Source organism: Mauremys reevesii, unplaced genomic scaffold (genome assembly GCF_016161935.1).
Source record: "Mauremys reevesii isolate NIE-2019 unplaced genomic scaffold, ASM1616193v1 Contig9, whole genome shotgun sequence".
Taxonomy (NCBI): domain Eukaryota; kingdom Metazoa; phylum Chordata; order Testudines; family Geoemydidae; genus Mauremys; species Mauremys reevesii.
In genome coordinates this window covers 197,544-218,317 of record NW_024100906.1, presented here as the reverse complement: position 1 = coordinate 218,317, position 20,774 = coordinate 197,544, and the positions used below count along the sequence as shown (strand labels likewise).

The 20,774-nt window shown below is 51.8% G+C and overlaps 1 protein-coding gene across 4 annotated transcripts in view; it reads right to left on the bottom strand.

The window, feature by feature from the left end:
• The window catches only part of LOC120395019, a 64,675-nt gene that overhangs the window by 33,729 nt on the left and 10,172 nt on the right, over positions 1 to 20,774 (bottom strand). For all 4 annotated transcript variants that reach the window (XR_005592461.1, XM_039519188.1, XM_039519189.1 and 1 more), the window contains exons 4-8: positions 14,563 to 14,616; positions 14,113 to 14,274; positions 5,766 to 5,978; positions 4,527 to 4,580; positions 3,722 to 3,946 (exon numbers count right to left, since the gene is read on the bottom strand). Coding sequence is in view for 3 of the 4 variants with exons in the window: in XM_039519188.1 (XP_039375122.1) it covers positions 3,722 to 3,946; positions 4,527 to 4,580; positions 5,766 to 5,978; positions 14,113 to 14,274; positions 14,563 to 14,616 (708 nt within the window). In the remaining variant the exon portion in view is untranslated. The remainder of the gene's footprint in view (positions 1 to 3,721; positions 3,947 to 4,526; positions 4,581 to 5,765; positions 5,979 to 14,112; positions 14,275 to 14,562; positions 14,617 to 20,774) is intronic.

Here is a 20,774-nt window from a genome sequence, read left to right as displayed (position 1 = left end):
TTTTCTCAATGCCCCGTCCTTGTCTGCACTCCCTCTCCACCCCATGCACTGTATTAAGCATGTCTCTGTCTCTCTTTTTTATGGGCTCTGTGCTGGGATGGCAGAGGCAGGGATATTTTCTTGCGTTCTCTGCTGGGTCTGTTTGGATCGGACTCTAAAATCAAGTGCTCTCTTTGCTAGCAGTATCCCTCTGCCTGCTCGCAAAGGCTTCTGGCTACACACTAAATCCAGGTGCTAGGGTAGAAGCAGCTACCCATGTACCCTCAATGGCAGGAGCTGTGCATGGTCCCTCGTGCCCCCCCACACACACTTTGGATTACGGGGTGTGTCTTGGTGTATATTGGGGGTCTTGTCAGGGGGCGGGGAGTGGTTGGATAGGTGTGGGAGTCCTGGCGGTCTGTCTGGGGGCAGGGGTGTGGATAAGGGTCAGGGCAGTCAGGGGACAGGTAGGGTTCTAGGGGGGCAGTTAGGGACAGGGGTCCCAGGAGGGGTCAGTCAGGGGACAAGGAGCAGGGTGGGGTGTTGGGGGTTCTGAGGGGCGCAAGAAGTGGGAGGGAGTGGATGTAATTAGTAATTTGATATGTTGGGTGGTGCCTTTTTCTGTGTGTTCGCTCCGCCTGATGTTAGAACCTGGCTAGGCCACTGCCCACAAGAATATAGTATTCTATAGTATTACAACTTTTTTTATGGAAGGGGCCCCTGAAATTGCTTTGCCCCAGGCCCCCTGAATCCTCTGGGCAGCCCTGCAGTGGGGAAAAGGGATCCTGCCCCCTCTGTCATGGACACAGTTAATAGATACACCACCCTGGCGAGCTAGGACGAGAACTGGATCAGATCAATAGGCCCATCTAATCTGGGATCCCACCTGCTCCCTGCCACCCCAGATCAGACTCATGGGCCCATCTAGCCCAGTATCTGTTCACCCCACCCCAGCCACACACACACTTGCTTTTGACCCAGTGCTGAAATGCAGCCACGTCTGGGATGGAATGTGGCAGCTGGCTAACAGCCACGCAGCGACACTGCACAAAAGGGAATTGATGGCAGGGAGTGAAAGCCAAGTGTGAATCCACCAGTTTTTGAGGCCGAGCACAACCCTCATTACTTCTATCAAACTGGGGTTGTCACGAATAAAGAGCAAATACAGTGGCCCCATTGGTGCGGTGAGGGAAGAAGGACTTTTGGCTGCAGTGGGCCAATACGCATGTTAACGGGCTTGTCTAGATGGTCAGTTGGTGCCTGGCCTGCAACTCCCCAACTCAGAGGTTCCCAAACTTTTTTTTTTTTTTTGGCTAAGCCCCTCTGGAGATTCCTGTTGCTTGCAAAATTTCCCCCTCTCCCACCGCCCTCCACCACCACTTTTTTCTAAGGGGACAGGGGTGCCCTGTACCCACAAGGGGTGCCTGGTACTTGCTGGGGGAAGGTATTTACTGTGTTGCACTAGAGGAAGGCAACTGGACCCTGCAGTGGTAGGGTCGTCTCGGCTGTCTACACTCAGCTCCCTGACTGTCCCCCTACCTGCCCCTGTGCGCATGGGAAACAAACCACTGGGCTGAAAAGCCTGGGTCAGGAGGGGAGCAGACAGCTGCTGAACAGTTCCCTGCTGACCCCAGCCCTTAAATGAAGCCCCGTTCGCTTGTCCTGTGCAGGCTCTTTCCAGCAGAGGACAGGGCTCTGTGCCCCGGAGCTGTGGTGAAGGACCGAGGTTGGCAAAGGGCTCTGGTGGCAGGACAGTCACTAATCCTGTGTGCAGCTTTCCACTTGCAGAGTCCCTGGTGGCCTCCCCAATAGGGCACGTCCATACTACCTGCCCGGGTCGGCGGGTAGCGATCGACTTCTCGGATTTCGATATATCACGTCTCATCTAGAAGCGATATATCGAACTCCGAACGCGCTCCCTTCGACTCTGGAACTCCACCACCGCGAACGGCGGTGGCGGAGTTGATGGGGGAGCCATGGACTTCGATCCCGCGCCGTCAGGACGGGTGAGTACTTCGAACTAAGGTAGTTCGAGTTCAGCTACGCTATTCGCGTAGCTGAACTTGCGTACCTTAGTTCGACCCCCCCCGCAGTGTAGACCGGGCCATAGAGGTGGTGGCTGCTGCAGCTGCTAGTGCTGGGCCAATACCTGCCCCTCGGCCCCTCCTCCCTCGGGTTTTCAGGGTGGCCAGCGCTGGGCACGGAGGCTGCCAGGAACAGAAATGGGAACAATCGCGGTGGATGTTGACTCTGACCCACAAACAGTGTGTCCTGCTGAGGTGAGTCAGGAGGTGGAGGTGTTGCTGCTGGGCTGACCCTGGCCCTGCCACGCAGGGCTGGCATGAGCTGCACAGCATCACCGTTTGCCTTCCACCGAACATTTCTCCATGCCCCCTCTCGGGGGCGGGGAGGGGGGACGAGGGCGGGGGACTGCTCCACAGTTTAAAAATCTCTGCTCTGAGGAAAGTGACTTTTTAAAAATAAATTGCAATTCCTGATTTTAGTGCTCCACAGGCCAGTGGGTGGTCCACAGGTCCTGGCTCCATCTCCTCCCCACCCCTTAAAAACCGTGACAGGGTGAATTGTCCCCCAGGGTCACACCGAGAGCTGCCCCTCTGCTCCCTGGAGTGCTGGGGCTGTACCCGTCCCCAGTCCTTGCACATGGCACACAAGGGACAAGGCTCCTATGTGTGTTCAGCCCCCGCTCCATTTCCCCCCTCCCCCCAAACACACACACAACCAAGCAGGGACGGGACACAATCTAGTTCTTCATAACAAAACATCTTTCTGGTGCCTTTCACCCAGAGCAATCCCCAAGCACTTTCCAAGCTGTGCAGACGAGATCACCTGCCCTGCACTGAAATGCAGCTGCCTCTGGGGTGGAACATGAAAAACATTTACCATCACTGCACAAATTTAAAGCAAGAAATGAAGGCAGCAGGCTTTGGCAGTTGGGAACCACGACAGGACTCTGGATTGCATCACTCACTGGATCAGAAGGGCACAGAGCAGTGGTGTCCAACATACAGCCTGCAAGCTGGATTTAACCCCCAGATCCCTTCCTCACTGCTCCCTCTGCCATCTTTGCAGGGACCCGGTCCACAGATGAAGCCGGCCCGAGGGTGTCAGAACCAGAGTAGGAAGAGCTGAGGGTGGAGCTCAGACCTGATCTCCTGTTGCTGTGCCATCAGCTGTGCCAACAGCCAGGAGCTCAGCAGAGTGGCTGTTTCCCCTATGGACCCCCCGCAGGTGTGGGGAAGCGGCTTTCTCTCTGCCACACCCCCTTCTTCTTAACCTGACTCAGGGCAGCTCTGCAGATCTATGCTGTCATCAGTTTCAGCCTGCCCCCCTATCGCCATAGCATCCAGACACCTACCACCTAATACCAATAGCAGCACAGAAGGGCTCACTGGACTTCATGGAGTCTCGGGATCTTTTCAGAGTCACTAGTTTGGTCACTGAAGAGTTAAAGCTGCAGCTCCTGCCCTGGGACCACCCAGCTGCTTAAAAAACAGTGTTGAGTCCCAGCAAGTGGGGTAAAAGCCTAGAGCAGAGATAGTGATCGGTTTGCCAACGCTCCCGGACCGGACGCCATTGCTGAAAATGGGGACACCGTTGCCACAAAATGGCATCTGATCCGGGGGAGTTGGCAACCCCTAACTAGTGACCCTGGTGGGAGGGGCTTGGGGTGCAGCCCCCTGGGGGTGCAGCAGGAAATTATATTTCCCCTATTTGATTTTACCCTCTAGCTCTTCAGTGCGGCTTTTGTTTGCTGTCATCAGCTTCAGGGACGACAGGCTACAGCCCGAACTCCTCAACCGCATCGGCCACATTTCTGCCCCTCCTTGTTGGAATCTTGGTGGTGGAAGAGGGCACAGTATACACCTATGAAGCACATCCAGGGTTGTGTCAACTGAAGAGGTGCGTTGAATCAGCTGCTCCCGGTGCCGCTCCACAAAATGTTCCCCTGAGCCGAGGGACATAAAAACACCCACTGAAACACTGGATTTGGTTGCAAGGCTCATTCAACTTCTACCTAGGGCTGTTTAGCGGACCCCTGAGCTGGGACAAAGCTGCCCTGCCCCAGGAGGAGCTCTCACACAAGCTGTGCTTCGACTCACCCGCCCTTCCCGACGAGCAGGGGGATGTGCTGACCCCACTCTCCATGTGCATGGTTCAGCCTGCTCCCCTGCACAGCCCCTCAATGTGGTTCACTAAGGCCTGGTCCACACTGGGGGGCAGTGTCGAGGTAAGATACGCAACTTCAGCTATGGGAATACCGTAGCTGAAGTCGAAGTATCTTATCCCGACTTACCTCCCGTCCTCACCGCTCGGGATCGACGTCCGCGGCTCCCCCGTCGACTCCGCTACCGCCACTCACTCCGGTGGACTTCCGGAGTCGACGGGACCGCGTTCGGGTATTGATATATCGTGTCTAGATGAGACGCAATATATCAATCCCCGGAAAATCGATCGCTACCCGCCGATTCGGCGGGTAGTCTGGACGTACCCTAAGGGTTAATCCCGCTGGCTGATTTATAACTCACGTGTAGCTCCAGGGCTGGTGCTGGTGGACGGCTCCTGTGCTGGGGTACCGGCACCTACAAGGGAGAGCAAGTGGGAGAGAGAGCGCACAAGGGCTGACTCACTGGAACAGAAGAGGTCTTAGTGCCAAGGGGTCAAACTGGGGGATGATCTTCCTCCTGTCAGGGGCCATCCCACACCCTGGGATCTTGCTGGCCTCCTCTCCTAGCCCATGGGAGCCCCCCAATCCAGCTCCCATATTTTGGTTAGACGAACACCTGTCAGGGATGGTCCAGTTATGACTTAGTCCTGCTTTGAGTACAGGGGACTGCACTAGACGATAGATGATGATGAGGTCCCTTCCAGTCCTACACTTCTGCAATTCCCCACTGCTGGGCAGGCCTTGCTCCTCTCTCTGGGACCAAGGGTCCCTTCTCTCCCCTCACCTGCTTCTTCAGCAGGAGGAATCCAGACCTTGTTAGAGAAATGAGCAAGGATGGGGAGAAATGCTGCTCATCCAGCAAAGATGGTAGGAGCTCAAGTATGGAGAGCAGTGGGGGGTACATGCAACCCCACCACTTACTCTAGACACCACCCACCACTGCCCTTTTTAACTCACCCCCTCACTCTCTTTGGTTAAAGAGATTGGATCTGGAGTTTTGGCCTGGGCCAAACTTCACCCACTCCCCTATTCTGGAGGGGTTAGAATCTGACGGCAGGTTACAAATACCCCAACCTACATAACAAGCCAAAGCAACCCCCAGGAGCCTGATCCCCCCCCCCCTCCTGGGGGGGTGAGTCGTTCCCATGGACAGGAATGGGAGCTGCCTGCAGAACTGAGGTTACAAATACCTCAAACCTACATAACAAGCTGAAGTACCCGGGGTCCTGATCCACCCAGGACGAGTGCATGTGTAGTTCCCATGGATGGGAATGGGAGCTGCCTGCAGAACTGAGCCCCAGCCTATCAGGCAATGAGCAGCACAGCTCTGCACTGTGCAACCAGATCCAGCGCTGTCTGGAATGGAGCCGGCAGCACCAAATACTGAAATAATCTCAGCCCAGGGGGCAAACGCTCCCACAGGCTCACTGCACATTATAGTGTCGTGGGGGTGGCGTAATAATCCATGCCCAGCTCTGATGCTGCAGTGCTGGGCGAGGGATAAACAGCCAGAGAGGTGATCTAGCATCGCCCTCGGGATGGGATCAGGGTTCATGATGGGGAGCGTGGGAAGCGGATTTCCCTGATGTCATTTATTTACCCTCCAGCTCTTCAACCAGGTCTCTGTTTGTTTCCTTCAGTGCATGGTAGAGCCGGTCCTTCTGACGTTCATCCCAGCTCGGCATCAGCTCGTACAGCTTCCGCATCTTCTCCTGGCTGGTTTTCTCAGCTTTGATTGTCTGGTACTGCTCATCGTTCAGTATGTGCGGCCGATTCCAAAGGTATCCACCTCTGCCAGTACGTCGCTTTGATTCTTGTTGAAGGCAATTGGGATAATGTAGCTCTGAGATGTCATTGAAAATAAATCCTGAACTAATGTTTTTAGGGATCATGTGTTACCTGGCACAGGGCGGGGTGGTCACGTTCCCCCTCCCCACTTATCCCCCCACCCCCGCAACTCTGTCTCCTCTGTGGCTGGGGAGGAAACAATGAAAAGTGTTTTCCCCATAAAGCTTCCTCCTCTTGTAGTGAATCCCCACTTAATGCTCACCTGGACCAAACCATTGTCTGTTCCCCTCCCCACACTGCTGGTGCTGGCTCTTGGGATGTGGCAGGCAGCACAGATCCTGCAGGGGAGGGGTCAGCCCAGGAGCTGCAGCACTGCCTCCTCCTGGTGGGTGAGCACAAAGCAGGAAGGAGACCCAGAGCCCACACACACACACAGAAATTATGCAGGCATGCACACATTTAAGAGTACTTTGAGGAGTGAGGGAAGTCCCGAGTGGATACTTGTTGCTCTGTGTGCCCCAAACCATCTCTCAGTCCAAATATGACTCCACCGGTCCACCCTCACCTTTTTTTCATCGTTTTTGGGGCTGTTAAGCCGCAGCCCTGAGCAGGGCTTGGGGTAAAACTGTCTTGGCCGAAGAGGGAGTCCCAAGATAGATCGTGCCTTGAGGAGTCACCATCACTTCCCCAGCTCCTCAGCACACAGAGGGACATGCTGGGCACACTGTCTGTGTTGGGAGTGAGGTTTTTGTGGCATTTGGTTGAGGAAGGGCAGAAGGAATGTGGGGGGATCGAGGAAGTGGTGAGTAGATATATGGTAGGGTGGATGAGTGTGGATAGAGGGGGCTGTGGAGACAGAGGAGGGAGAGACCTAGAATGGGGAAAGAGAGAGTTTGAGATGGATGGGAACAAAGGGCTTGGGAATAAGGCACTGATCACCTGGGATGAGGAGGGAGAATCTGAAATAGTGCTGAGATACTAGGTAACTTGTGTTCTGTGAATATCTGAGAGGGACAGAAAAATGGGTAAGGAGGGACAGAACACAGCAAAGGGAAAGACAGAATAAGGGGAATGAAGGCAGACAGGCAGAAAGAGGGAAGAGACGGTTATTAACCTTGTTGTATGTTCTTGGACATATGTTACCCAAGTTCTTCCACTGCAGGTTTATGTGCATCTAGCACACAGCTGTCAAAAATTCTTCTCTCGGGGGTACCCACCAGGATAGCATGAGCACCCTCTGTAGTCTCACACCACTATGTGCAGGTACAAAGGGTGGAGTTGCCCCCAACCTCCCTCAGTTACTTCTTTCTGGATAGATTCCTGTAGAGAGGGGACGGAGGGCAGGTCGTGGAATGGCCACGGGCAACACATCTCGAAGATCAACAGGTACAAGTCGGTTAATAACCATTTCTTCCTCCTCAAGTGACAGTACATGTCCATTCCTCTGTTGGTGACTCGCAAGCAGTTCAAACTGGATATGAGCTTGGAGTCTACTTCAACAGGGATTGGAGAATCACACGACCAAATTTGGCATCGTCCCTGGATTGCTGAGAGATGTCATAGTGAGAAATGAACATATGGACTTATAACCAAGCTGCCACCTTACAGATGTCCAAGATAGGTACATGAGTGAGAGGCTGCAGAAGCTGCATGAGACCTGGTTGCTTGAGCTAACACCCTACTCAGGGGAGTCACATTAGCCAAGTGGTAGCATGAAAAAATGCTAGCTGAAATCAAAGAAGAGACACATTGGGAAGACATTGGACTGCCCTTCATTGTGCCTTCAACCGCAATAAGCGGTTGCAAGGTTGATCAAAATGTCTTAGTTAGATCAAGGTAAAACCCCAAAGCTCTTCCAATATCCAAATATTCCTCATCATTATGTTTATGAGGCTTTAGAAAGAAAGCAGGTAAGTAAACTGCTTGATTAATATGAAAATTGGAAACTACCTTAGTAAGGAATTTTGGGTGAGGCTGAAGGTAAACTTTGTATAGAAAACTATGTAGGGAGGTTTAGCTATCAGAGCCCATATTTCCCCAACTCTCCTGGCTGAAATAATCACTATCAAACAGGCCACTTTCATACACAGGTTTAGCAGCAAACAGGACACCAGCAGCTCAAAGGGGGATCCATCAGGTTTGCTAGTACTATGTTCAAGCCCCACGGTAGAATTGTGTCCTTTACCTGTGGGTATGACCTGCCCAGACCTGTTAAAAACCTGATAGACGTTGGGATGGAAAAAGTAGGAGGGCCGTACCCACGGCAGGGTGGAAAGCCAAGATAGCCACTAGATGAACCCTGATGGAACTAACAGCCAACCTTGTTGTTTCAGGAACCAGATGGAGAAATTTTTCTATTTTGCCAGGTAAGTTCTCCTAGTGGAAGGCTTTTCTACTATTTAGAAGCACTTCCTGTACCTCTTCCGAGCAACATCTTTCCAAAGGCATCAAGTACAAAGCATCCATACTGAATTCAGCCAGTCAAAAACCAGGAGAATAAAATTGCAAAAATGGTCCAATTTTCCTCCAGATTCCTCAATAAAATTCAAAAAACTGTTAGAATCTGACACATTTCCACAAGCTTTATAGTCAAAGTTTTAAAAAGAGGTTTGTTTTTTTCTTGATCTATTTTTGCTAGTCCATACTTTAAAAAAAAAAACATTTCCCGCAATTTCTTTCATTAAAATTGGGAGTAAATTTTGAAATTAAAAATTTGAAATCTGAAAAACACTAACCAAGTTCTAGTTTGAGACTTGCCTACACAAACATTTAGTTCACAGCAAGCCGGGGTTTAAATCTACCCTGCATTGAGTGTCATTGTGGATACTGCTGCTGAACACTAGGGAACTTTTAGTGCACAGCAGCAGGGTCCACATGCACACAGAGTGCACTGCAGGGTAGTGCAGGGTAGATTTACATCCCAGCTTGCTGCAAACTAAGTGTTCATGTAGGGTGACCAGACAGCAAGTGTGAAAAATCGGGACCGGGGTGGGGAGGTAATTGGCACCTATACAAGACAAAGCTCCAAATATCGGGACTGTCCTTATAAAATTGGGACATTTGGTCACCCTATGTTCATGTAGACATAGTGTTAGCCAAAAAAACATGTGGTGGATGGGTCTCTCTTGTGAGTTACAATTACCAGAGATCGATGAGGGGAGTATGGCAGGACGGATGGGGCCATTAGAGCGGGGGAGCGAGAAAATATGAGGAAAGGAGGAGGGAATGTAACAGCGAAGGAAAAGGAGCATGGGGGGGGCACAGAGAGAGAACTCAGCAGTGGGGGCAAGAATGTGATGGGGGGATGGGGTGGGGCAAACAGCCAATTGGCAGGGAGAATAAGATTGGCAGCAGGGGGTGGGGTGGATGGTGGTTGGCTGAGAAGGAAAGGCAAACAGCCAATCGGAGGAGAGGAAGGAACATCCAGGATTTGAATTGTAGCAGGCAGATTCTGCTGACCTCCAGGCATTGGGGAGAGCTGGCCTGGGGATGGGGGAAATGGCTGGAGACGCAGATGGAGCATCTGTTCCTGTCTCTGCAGTGGGGTGCCCAGCTGGGCCTCACCCCTCCAGCCACTTCCAGGGCAGGAGGGGGAAAACAGGGTCCAAGATGGAGATCCCCAGAGCCCACATAGTTGGAGAAACCAGATGCCCTAGGCCTGAGGCTGTCCTTAGGGAACCACAGTCTATCCCAGCACCCCCAGCTAGCTCTCCCCGGCAATTGATCAGGACCTTTGGAAAAGCTCAGACAAAGTCCCTTCCAGTCCTCAAGACCTGGGTAAAGACACAGGAGCTCAAGAGCATAGAAGTCATGCTGCTGCTGCCCCTGCATGGCCCTCAGTAAGTTGGGCCTATGCAGAGATGGAGAGAGCAGGGGATGGGGCATTGAAACCTCTGGTGTGGTGTCCAGCCCAGCAGCTTGCCCGGCGCCTTGGCTGCCCTCACCCGGGAACATAGTGTGAGCCTTGGAGGCCTGAGACATGGGGCCCTGGTTCTTCCTTGAGCCCAGAGATCAAATGAGAGAAAGCAAGTCACCCACACCCCAGAATCCCCCATGGGCTGGATCCCCTCATAGCCAGGGGTGAGCTGGAGCCGGTTCGCACCGATCCACACGAACCGGTTGTTAAATTTAGAAGTGGTTTTAGAACCGCTAGTTAACTGGCTTCCCTGCAAGGGAAGCTTTGATGGGCTCTGGCCGGGAAGCCTGTAATTCTTCCTCCCGACCACCGGGGGGGCGCTGCGCTGCAGGAGCCATGTGAGCTGCCTCCTGGCCCTGTTGCTGCTGCTCCTTGGACCTCTGGCCCTGGGGCTCCCGCTGCTGCCTGGTGGGTCCCCAGCTGCGTCCTGCTGCTCGGGCTGCTCCCAGCTGCTCCCCCCGTGGGAGTGTCTGCACCCCTCCCCCGCTCCCCCTGCCTGCAGCCGCCCAGAGCCACCCCCTGCCTGCAGCCCCCCCTCCCGCAGCCAACCCCTGCCTGCACACCCCCCACCACACAGCCCCTGCCCGCAGCCGCCCACAGCCACCCCCTGCCCGCAGCCACCCCTGCCCGCATCCAGCCATTGCCCCCCCTCTGCCCGCAGCTGCCCGCCCCTGCCCGCAGCCACCCCCTGCCCGCAGCCAGCCCCTGCCTGCAGCCCCTGCCCGCAGCCAGCCATTGCCCACCCCCTGCCCACAGCTGCCCGCCCCGGCCACACCCCCTACCTGCAGCCACCCCCTGCCCACAGCCACCACCTGCCCACAGCCGCCCACAGCCAGCCCCGGTCTGCATCACCTGCCCACAGCCAGCCCCTATTGCAGCCAGCCCGTGTCACGCTCCCTGCCTCCAGCTAGCCCTGCTCCACGCCCCTGTCTGCAGCCAGCCCCATGTCCACTGGTGCCCTGCAGTTCTCAGGGCACTAACCCTGCACACCTGTTTCAACAAGAGGGGGCAGGGAGCAGCTGGGACCCACACGTACACACCCTAGGGTGACCAGACAGCAAGTGTGAAAAATCAGGACAGAGAGTGAGGGGTAATAGGAGCCTATATAAGAAAAAGACCCAAAATTGAGACTGTCCCTATAAAATTGGGACATCTGGTCACCCGAGCACACCCCAAAGGAGTGGTGGGGACCCACACGTGAAAAGGAGCTCATTTCTAGTTCAGCTCCATCTTTTTAAAAAAGAACGTTAGGTAGGGTTAATATACATCTGTATTTTCCTGGACATGTCAGGCTTTTCAGTTCTTAAATCGCTTTTCAGTTCTTAAAAATTCCTCCCGGGAAAATATGGACGTATGGTAACCCTATTGGTACAAAAAATACATGCTGTGGCACATCCCTTAAATCAGAACTTTTTATAGGGAACCGGTTGTTAAGATTTTAGTGCTCATCGCTGCTCATAGCCCATGGCGAGTGAGTTGCCGAGCTCTGCACGGGGCATTGGGGAAAAGGGATCCTGCCCCCTCTGTCATGGACACAGTTAATAGATACACTACCCTGGCGAGCTAGGATGAGAACTGGATCAGATCAATAGGCCCATCTAATCTGGGATCCCACCTGCTCCCTGCCACCCCAGATCAGACTCATGGGCCCATCTAGCCCAGTATCTGTTCCCCCCACTCCTGCCACACACACACTTGCTTTTGACCCAGTGCTGAAATGCAGCCAAGTCTGGGATGGGACATGGCAGCTGGCTAATAGCCACGCAGCGACACTGCAGGGAGTGAAAGCCAAGCGTGAATCAACCAGTTTTTGAGGCTGAGCACAACCCTCATTACTTCTATCAAACTGGGGTTGTCCTGAATAAAGAGCAAATACATGGGCCCCATTGGTACGGTGAGGGAAGAAGCACCTTTGGCTGCAGTGGGCCAATACACAAGTTAAAGGGCTTGTCTAGATGGCCAGTTGGTGCCTGGCAAATGGGTATAAATCTACAGCACACTAGCCTGCAACTCTCCAACTCAGAGGTTCCCAAACTGGGGTTTTTGTTGTTGTTTTTTTTTGCTCAGCCCCTCTGGAGATTCATATTGCTTGCAGGTATCAGAGGGGTAGCCATGTTAGTCTGGATCTGTAAAAGCAGCAAAGAATCCTGTGGCACCTTATAGACTAACAGACGTTTTGCAGCATGAGCTTTCGTGGGTGAATACCCACTTCGTCAGATGCACCCACGAAAGCTCATGCTGCAAAACGTCTGTTAGTCTATAAGGTGCCACAGGATTCTTTGCTGATATTGCTTGCAAATTCCCCCCCACTCCACCACCACCTTTTTCTAAGGAGAAAGGGGTGCCCTGTACCCACAAGGGGTGCCTGGTACTTGCTGGGGGAAGGTATTTACTGTGTTGCACTAGAGGAAGGCAACTGGACCCTGTAGTGGTAGGGTCGTCTTGGCTGTCTACACTCAGCTCCCTGACTGTCCCCCTACCTGCCCTTGTGCTCATGGAAAACAAACCTCTGAGCTGAAAGGCCTGGGTCAGGAGGGGAGCAGACAGCTGCTGAACAGTTCCCTGCTGATCCCAGCCCTTAAATGAAGCCCCGTTCGCTTGTCCTGTGCAGGCTCTTTCCAGCCGAGGACAGGGCTCTGTGCCCTGGAGCTGTGGTGAAGGGCTGGGGTTGGCAAAGGGCTCTGGTGGCAGGACAGTCACTAGTCCCGTCTGCAGCTTTCCACTTGCAGAGTCCCTGGTGGCCTCCCCAATAGAGGTGGTGGCTGTTGCAGCTGCTAGTGCTGGGACAATACCCGTCCCTTGGCCCCTCCTCCCTCGGGTTTTCAGGGTGGCCAGCGCTGGGCACGGAGGCTGCCAGGTGCAGAAATGGGAACAGTCGCGGTGGATGTTGACATTGACCCACAAACTGTGTGGCCCGCTGAGTTGAGTGTGGGGGGGAGATTGCTCCACAGTTTGAAAATCTCTGCTCTGAGGAAAGTGACTTTTTAAAAATAAATGGCAATTCCTGATTTTAGTGCTCCACAGGCCAGTGGGTGGTGCACAGGTCCTGGCTCCATCTCCTCCCCACCCCTTAAAAACCGTGACAGGGTGAATTGTCCCCCAGGGTCACACCGAGAGCTGCCCCTCTGCTCCCTGGAGTGCTGGGGCTGTACCCGTCCCCAGTCCTTGCACATGGCACACAAGGGACAAGGCTCCTCTGTGTGTCCGGCCCCCACTCCATTTCCCCCCTCCCCCCAAACACACACAACCAGCAGGGACGGGACACAATCTAGTTCTTCAAAACAAAACATCCCTCCGGTGCCTTTCACCCACAGCAATCCCCAAGCACTTTCCAAGCTGTACAGATGAGATCACCTGCTCTGCACTGAAATGCAGCTGCCTCTGGGGTGGAACATGAAAAACATTTACCATCACTGCACAAATTTAAAGCAAGAAATGAAGGCAGCAGGCTTTGGCAGTTGGGAACCACGACAGGACTCTGGATTGCATCACTCGCTGGATCAGAAGGGCACAGAGCAGTGGTGTCCAACATACAGCCTGCAAGCTGGATTTAACCCCCAGATCCCTTCCTCACTGCTCCCTCTGCCATCTTTGCAGGGACCCGGTCCACAGATGAAGCCGGCCCGAGGGTGTCAGAACCAGAGTAGGAAGAGCTGAGGGTGGAGCTCAGACCTGATCTCCTGTTGCTGTGCCATCAGCTGTGCCAACAGCCAGGAGCTCAGCAGAGTGGCTTTCCCCTATGGATCCCCCGCAGGTGTGGGGAAGCGGCTTTTTCTCTGCCACACCCCCTCCTGCTTAACCTGACTCAGGGCAGCTCTGCAGATCTATGCTGTCATCAGTTTCAGCCTGCCCCCTATCGCAGTAGCATCCAGACACCTTCCACTTAATACAATAGCAGCACAGAAGGGCTCACTGGACTTCATGGAGTCTCGGGATCTTTTCAGAGTCACTAGTTTGGTCACTGAAGAGTTAAAGCTGCAGCTCCTGCCCTGGCACCACCCAGCTGCTTAAAAAACAGTGTTGAGTCCCAGCAAGTGGGGTAAAAGCCTAGAGCAGAGATAGTGATCGGTTTGCCAACGCTCCCGGACCGGACGCCATTGCTGAAAATGGGGACACCGTTGCCACAAAATGGCATCTGGTCCGGGGGAGTTGGCAACCCCCAGCTAGTGACCCTGGTGGGAGGGGCTTGGGGTGCAGCCCCTGGAGTGCAGTGGGAAGTTATTTTTCCCCTATTTGACTTTACCCTCTAGCTCTTCAGTGGAGCTTTCATATGGTGCGTGCATCACCACATATGGCTGCTCCTGGAACCACGTGTAATGGCTCCGCTTCAGCACATCCAGGGTTGTGTCAACTGAAGAGGCGCGTTGAATCAGCTGCTCCCGATGCTGCTCCACAAAATGTTCCCCTGAACCGAGGGACATAAAAACACCCACTGAAACACGGGGTTTGGGTACCAGGCTCATTCAGCTTCTACCTAGGGCTGTTTGGCCAGAGCCCTGAGCTGGGGTGGGGCAACGCTGCCCTGCCCCGGGGGAGCTCCTGGACAAACTGTGCCTCGACTCACCCGCCCTTCCCAACGAGCAGGGGGATGTGCTGACCCCACTGTCCATGTGCATGGTGCAGCCTCCTCCCCTGCACAGCCCCACAGTGTGGTTCACTAAGAGTTAATCCCGCTGGCTGATTTATAACTCACGTGTAGCTCCAGGGCTGGTGCTGGTGGACGGCTTCTGCGCTCGGATACCCACACCTGCAAGAGAGAGTAAGTGGGAGAGGGAGAGCACAAGGGCTGACTCACTGGAACAGAAGAGGTCTTAGTGCCAAGGGGTCAAACTGGGGGATGATCTTCCTGCTGTCAGGGGCCACCCCACACCCTGGGATCTTGCTGGCCTCCTCTCCTAGCCCATGGGAGCCCCCCAATCCAGCTCTCATATTTTGGTTAGATGAACACCTGTCAGGGATAGTCCAGTTATGACTTAGTCCTGCCTTGAGTACAGGGGACTGCACTAGAAGATAGATGATGATGAGGTCCCTTCCAGTCCTAATCTTCTGTGATTCCCCACTGCTGGGGAGGCCTTGCTCCTCTCTCTGGGACCAAGGGTCCCTTCTCTCCCCTCACCTGCTTCTTCAGCAGGAGGAATCCAGACCTTGTTAGAGAAATGAGCAAGGATGGGGAGAAATGCTGCTCATCCAGCAAAGATGGTAGGAGCTCAAGGGTGGAGAGCAAGGGGAGGTACACTCACTCTAGACACCACCTACCACTGCCTGATTTAATTCACACCTCTGCCCTCTTTGGTAAAAAAAGATTAGATCTGAGGTTTTGGCCCAGGGCCAAACTCCATCCTGCCTCCCAAATTCTGGAGGGGCTAGAATCAGGTTACATGGCTGTCTAGCACTCACCCGCTATCCATCCCTTTCTACACTATACTCCCCAGCACAACACACACGCGCACACACACACACACACACCACTACACCTCATTTTTTTCCTGCCTTAGGTATGAGCAACAGGGGAGGGGAGGAAGCAGGCAGACATGAGCAAGCGGGGGCAGGGCTTTGGGGAAGAGGTGGAGCAGTGGTAGGAAGAGGCAAAGCAGAGGGGTGGCAGGAACAAATGGGTCCACGAGCGAGGGAGCGAGAAAATGTGAGGAAGGGAGGAGGGATGTAACAGCAAAGGAAAAGGAGCAAGGGGGGCAGAGAGAGTGAACTCAGCAGTGGGGACATGGCTGTGATGGGGGGATGGGGTGGAGCAAACAGCCAATCCGAGAGAATAAGGTTAGCAGTGATTGCACAAGGATTGTAACCGGCAGGTGGGGGAGAGGCAAGCACCCAATCACAGGAGAGGAAAAACCATCCCGGGTTTGACATCTGGAAGGCAGATTCTGCTGGCATCTGGGCACTGGGGAGAGCTGGCCTAGGGATGGGGAAAATTGCTGGGGATACATGGGGGTCGGCCATTCCTGTCTACAGAGTGGGGCCCTGTCCAGCCACTTCCTCAGTGGGAGGGGGAATTCGCGCCTTAGATGGGGACGCCCAGAGCCCACATAGCTGGGGGGGGACTGGATGCCCTAGGACTGAGGCTGACCTTGGGGGAGCATGGTCTGTCCTAGTGCCCCTCACAGGCTCTCCCCAGCAATTCATCAGAGCCATTGGTTAAGCTCAGACAAAGTCCCTTCCAGACTTCAAGACCTGGCTAAAGAGACAGGAGCTCACTGCCATGGGGGCAACGATGCTGCTGCCCCTGCATGGCCCTAGTAAGTTGGGCCTATGCAGAGATGGAGAGAGGAGACGATGGGGCATTGCAATCTCTGGTGTGGTGTCCAGCCCACCAGCTGCCTGGTGCTTTGGCTGCCCTCACCCAGGAACATAGTGTGAGCCTTGGAGGCGCAATACACGGGGCCCTGGTTCTTCACTGAGCCCAGAGAGCACAAGTGAGAGAGGGCAAGTCACCTACAGCTCAGAGCCCCCACGTGGGCTGGATCCCCTCATTGGGGTGGGAGGGATAGCTCAGTGGTTTGAGCATTGGCCTACTAAACCCAGGGTTGTGAGTTCAATCCTTGAGGAGGCCACTTAGGGATCTGGGGCAAAAATTGGTCCTGCTAGTGAAGGCAGGGGGCTGGACTTGATGACCTTTCAAGGTCCCTTCCAGTTCTAGGAGATTGGTATATCTCCAATTATTACCTAGGCTAGTGAGAGTGACAGCTGCTGAGCTCTGCATGGGGGTGGGGGAGAAATGCATCCTGCCCCCATTGTCATGGATCCACCCATGGACACAATTAACATATATACAGCCCTGGGGAGCTAGGATGAGAACTAGATCAGATCAATAGGCATCTAAGGGGACAGGGGTGCCCTGTTCCCATGAGGGGTGTCTGGTACCTGCCAGGGGCGAGTACTCACCATGTGGCAGTTGAGGAAGCCTTCTGCTCCCTGAAGTGGTTAGGGTGGTCTTGGGTGCCTGGACCCAAGGATGAGGGGAAAGCAGTGGATGTGCTATTTCTGGACTTTAGCAAAGCTTTTGATACGGTCTCCCACAGTATTCTTGCCAGCAAGTTAAAGAAGTATGGGCTGGATGAATGGATGGTAAGGTGGATAGAAAACTGGCTAGATGGTCGGGCTCAATGGGTAGTGATCAATGGTTCCATGTCTAGTTGGCAGCCGGTATCAAGTGGGGTGCCCCAAGGGTCAATGCTGGGGCCGGTTTTATTCAATATCTTCATTAACAATCTGGAGGATGGTGTGGACTGCACCCTTAGCAAGTTTGCAGATGACACTAAACTGGGAGGAGTGGTTGATACGCTGGAGGGTAGGGATAGGATACAGAGGGACCTAGACAAATTAGAGGATTGGGCCAAAAGAAATATGATGAGGTTCAACAAGGACAAGTGCAGAGTCCTGCACTTAGGACGGAAGAATCCCATGCACTGCTACAGACTAGGGACCGAATGGGTGGGCAGCAGTTCTGCAGAAAAGGACCTAGGGGTTACGGTGGACGAAAAGCTGAATATGAGTCAACAGTGTGCCCTTGTTGCCAAGAAGGCTAATGGCATTTTGGGTTGTATAAGTAGGGGCATTTCCAGCAGATCGAGGGATGTGATCATTCCCCTCTATTCAGCACTGGTGAGGCCTCATCTGGAGTACTGTGTCCAGTTTTGGGCCACACACTACAAGAAGGATGTGGATAAATTGGAGAGAGTCCAGCCAAGGGCAACAAAAATGATTAGGGGGCTGGAACACATGACTTATGAGGAGAGGATGAGGGAACTGGGATTGTTTAGCCTGCAGAAGAGAAGAATGAGGGGGGATTTGATAGCTGCTTTCAACTACCTGAAAGGAGGTTCCAAAGAGGATGGATCTATACTGTTCTCAGTGGTAGAAGATGACAGAACAAGGAGTAATGGTCTCAAGTTGCAGAGGGGGAGGTTTAGGTTGGATATTAGAAAAAACTTTTTCACTAGTAGGGTGGTGAAGAACTGGAATGGTGGTGGAATCTCCTTCCTTAGAGGTTTTTAAGGTCAGGCTTGACAAAGCCCTGGCTGGGATGATTTAGTTGGGTTTGGTCCTGCTTTGAGCAGGGGGTTGGACTAGATGACCTCCTGAGGTCCCTTCCAACCCTGAGATTCTATGATTCTATGACCCAGACCCCTGTCTGTCCCCTACCCACCACTGTGTTCAGTGATTTCCCTACACCCCCCCTGAATTTTCCCAACACCCCCCCTAGTTTTGTGAGCTAGTTACATACCAATTTAGTGACTGTTTGGAAATCTGAATTTAAACTGAAACATTAATACACACTTTAAAAGCTTATATAGTGTATGATAAAATATGTGTATCTGAAAAAGTATAATAGATTTGAAAAGTATGAACATAGACTAGCTTCCTTATACAGCTGTTTTTTTATGATGTCAGTGCATTCATTTCGGTGATGTTGGCCAACCTAATAATTTCAAATGCTGATTTGTAAGCAAAGTCTAAATGAGTTCTCCCTGACAGCTAGTGATGAGCTGGGGGCTAAGGCTTCAGGGCCAGATTATATTTACATTCACACCTAATCTACCTAGGTATGCAGCAAACAGAGCTGTGTTGTCCAAGTGATAGATTTTGGCTGGGGTTGGATTACAAACCACTTGAATGTGGGGGGGAAAGGAATGAAATGTTGTTCTTATTGTATGAGTAAAGGGCAGTAGAACTGTGCTTAGCCTATGATGATTTGAAGGCATCAAGAGAGAGGGTGGGGACCTGTCCCTCTCCACTGTTTAAAGACAGAGCTGATTAGGCTCCAATAGATAGTCTTTTGTTCTGTTAAGTGACCACTGCAGCTGAAATCACTGACAATCAGGTCTAAGTGCTTAGTCCTGTTGTGGGGACAGTGTTCCTGTGGGGACAGTGTTTTTGTGTAAGAGACAGCCCAGACTGCACTAGCAGCGAGGTTCTCGCACTGAGAGCTCAGCTGAAATCACTGAGAGCTGGTGGAACCTCAAGAGACCAACTCGCAGCGGTCACAGTGGTAGGTGACAGCAGAAGGTGACTGTGCAGGGCCATTGGCAACAGAGTGGTGGAGTGAACGGTGGCACAACGAACAGCCGTGGCCAGAGCAAACTGTGCCTTTTTGTCCCCCACCTGGAAGGTGTACTCACGTGAAAGCACCTCTGAACTCTGAGTCTCCACTGACCAAGGACAACACCGGTGAGTGGAGTGGTGGAGGGGAAAGCGAGGGGCATGTTAAATAAACATTTGTTTGTTGGACTATATTTTAGTCACTTTGCTCCAGAATGCTAGATTTGTGACTGGGAATGGAAACTTATATAAATATGTTTCCCAGTAGGCCAAGATTTTTAAAATGCAATATTTGCCAAGGTTGTTATCTCACATTGTTGCTATCTTGGGAGGTCATTATGTTGGGGAGTTTCTGTACTAAACATTTTTATTATAATTAATTTTTACATAAGAATGGTCATACTGGGTCAGACCCATGGTCCATATAGCCCAGTATCCTGTCTTACAACAGTGGTCAAGGCCAGGTGCTTCAGAGGGAATTAATAGAACAGGGAATCATCAAGTGATCCATCCCTTGTTGCCCATTCTCAGCTTCTGGCAAACAGGCTAGGGACATTCAGAGCATGGCGTTGCATCCCTCTCATCCTGGCTAATAGCCACAGATGGACCTGTTCTCCAGGAATTTATCTAGTTCTTTTTAAAATCCTGTTATCGTTTTGGTCTTCACAGCATCCCCTGGCAAAGAGTTCCCTGGGTTGACTTTATATTGTGTGAAGAAATACTTTCTTTTGTTTTTTTAAAATCTGCTGCCTATTAATTTCATTGGGTGACTGCTAGTTCTTGTGTTATGTGAAGAATTAAATAAAATTTCCTTATTCACTTTCTTCGCACCAGTCAAGATTTTGTACACCTCTATCATATCCCCATTAGTCATCTCTTTTCTAAGCTGAAAATTCCCAGTCACTTTAATCTCTCCTCCTGTTTCATACCCTCATCATTTTAGTTGCCCATCTCTGTACCTTTTCCAATTCCAATATATATATTTTTAGGATGAGTGACCAGATCTACACACACTATTCAAGGTGTGCACATACCATGGATTTATATAGAGGCAATATGATATTTTCTGTCTTATTATCTATCCCTTTCTTAATGATTCCCAACATTGTTTGCTTTTGTGACTGTTGCTGCACATGGAGTGGATGTTTTCAGAGAACTATCCACAATGACTCCAAAGATCTCTTCCTTGAGTGTTAACAGCTAATTCAGATGCCATCATTTTGTATGTATAGTTGAGATTGCTTTCCAATGTGCATTAATTTGCATTTATCAACACTGAATTTAATTTGCCATTTTATTGCCCAGTCACCCAGTTGTGTGAGATCCCTTTGTAGCTCTTCGCAGTCTGCCTGGGACTTAATTATCTTGAATAGTTTTGTATCATCTGCAAATTTTGCCACCTCACTGTTTACCCATTTTTCCAGATGAATATGTTGAATAGGACTGGTCCCAGTACTGACCCCTCCAGGATACTACTTTTATCTCTTTCCATTCTGAAAACTGATAATTTATTCCTACCCTTTGTTTTCCATCTTTTAACCAGTTACTGATCCATGAGAGGATCTTCCCTCTTACCTTATGATGGCTTACTTTTCAAAAGTCAATTTAAATTAAATACTTTTTTTTTAAATTATATATTTTTTTAGAAATCTAGATCTGTTATGTGTTTTGGTGTAACTTGCATTTTCCTCATGTTAAATTTGCATTATCCTAACAAAACATTTACTTTGTTCACTTTCTTCACATCAGTCAAGATTTTATAGACCTTTAGCATATCCCCCCTTAGTCATCTCTTTTCTAAGCTGAATATTCCCAGTCATTTTAATTTCTTCTCCTATTTCATACTCCTAA